The following is a 4,462-nucleotide window of genomic DNA, read 5'->3' on the forward strand; positions in this document are numbered from 1 at the left end:
AGAGAGGAGGAAAGAGAGAGAGGAGGAAAGAGAGAGAGGAGGAAAGAAGAGAGGAGGAAAGAAGAGAGGAGGAAAGAAGAGAGGAAGAATCCTGGGATGGTTGAGGTTGTCAGGGACCTCTTGGAGTCATCTTGCTCAAGCAGGATCAGCCCCAGCGCCCGGAAAGAACAGGAAAACAGGAAAAGAAAGAAATCTCCCCACTATAATAAAGATGCTCTGGGAGAGAGGGAGAAATTCCATGTCTCCAACTGAAGAGATGGAGAGCTGGTCCATAATAAATAAAGTTGGGATGCTGAGCCAGGGCTGTGCAGGACTCCTGGGAGGTGCTCAGCACTCCCAGGATGGGAAGCGGGAGAGGAGGATTTAGGAGCTTGGCCCAAGTGAAATCCTAAAACCAAAGGAAACCCCGGAAGGCTGCAGGGAACACGGGCTGGGAGCGGCCGATAAGAGCCCTCGTGGTGAGGCTTCCCATCCTCACTAATCCTGGGGCTCCTGGGAATCCGGGATCACGGCTGGAACTAACAGGGGGTGCTTTTTCCTTTCCAGAAGAGGAGATGCTTTGCTGAGGGATCACATGGATGCCAGGAGAGAGGGAAGCGAGGAGGAAGCAGCTTGAGCTCCCACTCGCTCCCAAGAGCATCTTCTGTTCTCACTTCCCAGGACAAACCCTTCTACCAGCCGAAGAATCCATAGGGACACCACTGTCCCACCCCAACTGCCCCTGGGGGCTCACTGCACAATCCCACTGCTCCAAAGGGGATCCCAGCTCCAGAGCTGACCCATGGACCGGGATCCACCCCAGGACCTGTTGGGGCAACGGAGCCTCGCCAGGATGGGCACGTTATTCCCTCAAGCAGCACATCCGTGTGCCAGGGGCTCATCCCAAAGGACACAGCCCGTGGCAACTAAACCTCGGCCTGGCAAGCGACCCACTGGAAAACAAGGGAGGGAAACAAAGCAGTGAGGGGGGAAGAGGAGGAACCAACCACTCCACAAGGAAGAGCAGAGCATGCCAAGAAAGCCAGAGCAGGGAAGAGAACACGGAGCAGAGGCAGGAACAACAATGGGATCAGGCTCCCAACACATCCCAGTTCAGCCACGAGCAACCGCATTTCATCCACCAGAGGCCAAATTCTCTTCCCAACCACTCTTCCACCCTGGTGGGAAGGAGAGCGATCCACAGCCATGCAGTGTCCAAAGGGGTCAAGGATCTGGAAAACTTCTGGGATCCATAGGCCAGAGCCACTGCCATGAGCCTGCTCCTGCTCCAAGGATGGTGAGGGACATTCCAAGGTCCTTGTTGGGGTCGTGGTGGGAATCTAACGCATGGCACAACACAATTCCCAGCTTGGCACCCATGGTGCGCACTGGAGGATGCACAACTGCCCCTGGATTGTGCCCCAGGGACAGGGATCTGTGCCATTCCAGAGCTGGACAAGGCTAGGATGGTATGGAGCCAGGCTGGGAGTGCTGGGATTGCTCAGCCTGGAGAAGGGAAAGCTCCAGGGAGACCTCAGAGCCGCTTCCAGTGCCGAAAGGGGCTCCAGGAGAGCTGGAGAGAGACTTTGGCAAAGGGCCTGGAGTGACAGGACAAGAGGGAATGGCTTCCCACTGCCAGAGGACACGGTTAGACGGGATGTTGGAAAGGAATTCCTCCCTGTGAGGGTGCCGAGGCCCCGGAACGGATTTCCCAGAGAAGCTGCGGCTGCCCCATCCCTGGCAGTGTCCAAGGCCAGGTCGGACGGGGCTTGGAGCAACCTGGGCTAGCGGAAGGTGTCCCTGCCCACGGCGGGGGGGTGGCACTGGATGATCCTTAAGCTCCCTTCCCACCCGCCCCATTCCACCTTTGGGGGATCCCGGGAGCGGGCTGGGAGCCCGGGATCGCGGTGCCCCCCCCGGCATCCCCCCGTTACCTTCAAAGAAGCGCTGCAGAGCCTCCGTCTCGTCCACCACCTCCATGGCTGGGCCATGCACGGGCCGGCCCCGGCTCAGTCCGTGCGGCTGCAGGGGGGCATCGCCCCGGCCCGGGGGGCCCCGCCGCGACCCCCGAGCCCCGTCCTAGCCCCGTGCGAGCCCCGTGCGAGCCCCGCGGCCCCGCTCTCAGCGCCGGGCTCCCGGTGCCGGCGCCCAGCGCGGCCGCCCGATGCCCATCGGCGTCCGCCGAGCGCTGCCCCGGACTCGGGCTGCGGCGGCCGCTCCTCCCTCTTTCCCTGTTTCCCTCCCTCTTTCCCCGTTTCCCTCCCTCTTTCCCCGTTTCCCTCCCTCTTTCCCTGTTTCCCTCCCTCTTTGCCTGCCCTTCCCCGCCCGCTGCTCCTCCTCCGGCCGGCACCGCGCTCGGGGCGCCTCCGCAAAGGGGGTTCGGCAACGCCGGCGAGTCCCGAGGTTGCCGAAAGTCGCTAAAAAATCCGGTCACGAAGCGCTGAAAAGATGTCACAAGCCACCAAGAAACAGCCGCTAAAGCCCCCGAAAAAGAGCTGCTAAAGCTCCAAAACCTGCGTACAAATCACAAATAAAAAAAACCAAAACAACCAACTCCCCCAAAAAACCCTCACAAAAACAACAACCCCCGCCCCGCCCCCCCAAAAAAACCAACCCAGGCCCAAACGATCAAAATCTGTCCAGAAACCACTGAAAAAACCAGCCACAAAGCACCAAAATCTGTCCACAAAGCACCCAAACCCCTCACAAAGCACCAAAATTTGTGCATGAAACACCCAAACCCCTCACAGAGCACCAAAATTTGTGCACAAAGCAGCAAACTCCCCTCACAGAGCACCAAAATTTGTGCACAAAGCAGCAAACTCCCCTCACAAAGCACTGAAATTTGTCCACAAAGCACCCAAACCCCTCACAAAGCACCAAAATTTCTGCACAAAGCAAAGTCATAAGGCACCAAAAAATCAGCCAAAAATCCAGCCACAAACCACTGGAAAAACCAGCCACAAAGCACTAAAAAATGAGCCACAAGCCACCAAAAATCCAGCCAAATTCTGTCCGGAAATCACCAAAAAACAGCTACAGAGCACTAAAAAATGGCCACAAGCCACCAAAAGTCACAAACTGCCAAAATTCGTCCAGAAACCACCAAAAAAAGACACAAAGCACCGAAACCCCTCACAAAGCACCAAACTTCCTCTCACAAAACACCCAAATCTATCCCAAAGCAGTCACGAGGCACCAAAAAAATTCCACAAGCCACTAAAAAACTCAGCCCCAAACGACCAAAATCTGTCCAGAAATCACCAAAAAATAGCCACAAAGTACCAAAGTCTGTCCACAGAGCACCAAAAACACTCCCAAAGCACCAAAATTTGTCCCCAAAGCACCAAAACCCCTCACAAAGCACCGAACTCCCCTCACAAAACACTAAAATCTGTGCACAAAACACCCAAATCTGCCCCAAAGCAAAGCCATGAGGCACCAGAAAAGGCAGCCATAAGCCACCAAAATTTGTCCAGAAACCACTGAAAAACACCCACAAAGCATCAAAATCTGTCCCTAAAGTCACAAGGCACCAAAAAAAAGCCAAAACCCATCAAAAATCCAGCCATAAACTACCAAAATCCATCCCAGAAAGCACGAAACCCCACAAAGTACCAAAACCCAGACACAAACCACCAAACCCGCCACAAATTACAAAAATGCAGCCACAAACCAGTAAATCTGTTCATAAAACCAGCCCTGAGGCACAAGATCCAGCCACAAACCATCAGAATCCTCCCAGAAATTCCAAAAGCAGCCACAAATTGTTGGAATCCAGATTTTAAAAAAAGCCACAAATCGCTGAAATCCAGGCACCAATTACAAAACCAGGAAATCCCCAAAATCCAGCCTCATGTTCCAGTCACAGATCACAAAACCAACTGCAATCACCGGAATCCAGCTACAAATCACCCCAGGACAGCCCCAAATCACAAAGCCCACCTGCAAATCACTAAAATCCAGCCACAATCAAGAGCCAGCCCCAAATTACCACAAATCAGCTGCAACTCTGCAAAATCAGCCCCAAAACACCCAAGTCCAGTCACAAATCACCCTAAACTGGCTCCAAACACCAAATCCAGCTCTAAATCACCAAAATCCAGCCATAAACCATGAAAATTCAGTCACAAATCACCCTAAACCAGCCCCAAATCATCATAAAACAGCCTGAAATATCAAATTCAGCTTTAAATCACCAAAATCCAGCTGCAAATCACCCTAAACCAGCCCCAAATCACCCTAAACCAGCCCTGAACAACAAATCCAGCTGCATATCACCCAAATCCAGCTGTAAATCACCCTAAACCAGCCCCAAACACTAAATCCAGCCATAAATCACCAAAATCCAGCTGCAAATCACCAAAATCCAGTTGCAAATCACCCTAAACCAGCCCTGAACACCAAATCCAGCCCTAAATCATCAAAAATTAGCCCTCAAATCACCACTAAATCAGCTCCAAACACCAAATCCATCTGAAAA

General features: G+C 53.5%; 1 protein-coding gene across 1 annotated transcript in view; it reads right to left on the reverse strand.

Moving 5' to 3' along the window:
- Positions 1 to 2,151, reverse strand: part of MYRF (myelin regulatory factor) — a 44,262-nt gene extending 42,111 nt beyond the window's left edge. Inside the window, exon 1 of the mRNA XM_042022609.1 lies at positions 1,914 to 2,151. Coding sequence (XP_041878543.1) covers positions 1,914 to 1,959 — 46 coding nt within the window. The 5' untranslated portion in view covers positions 1,960 to 2,151. The remainder of the gene's footprint in view (positions 1 to 1,913) is intronic.
- Positions 2,152 to 4,462: the final 2,311 nt, after the last annotated feature.

This window comes from Corvus kubaryi, unplaced genomic scaffold, assembly GCF_017639235.1.
Source record: "Corvus kubaryi isolate FWS band 111438036 unplaced genomic scaffold, C.kubaryi_AGA036_p1.0 37219, whole genome shotgun sequence".
NCBI lineage: Eukaryota > Metazoa > Chordata > Aves > Passeriformes > Corvidae > Corvus > Corvus kubaryi.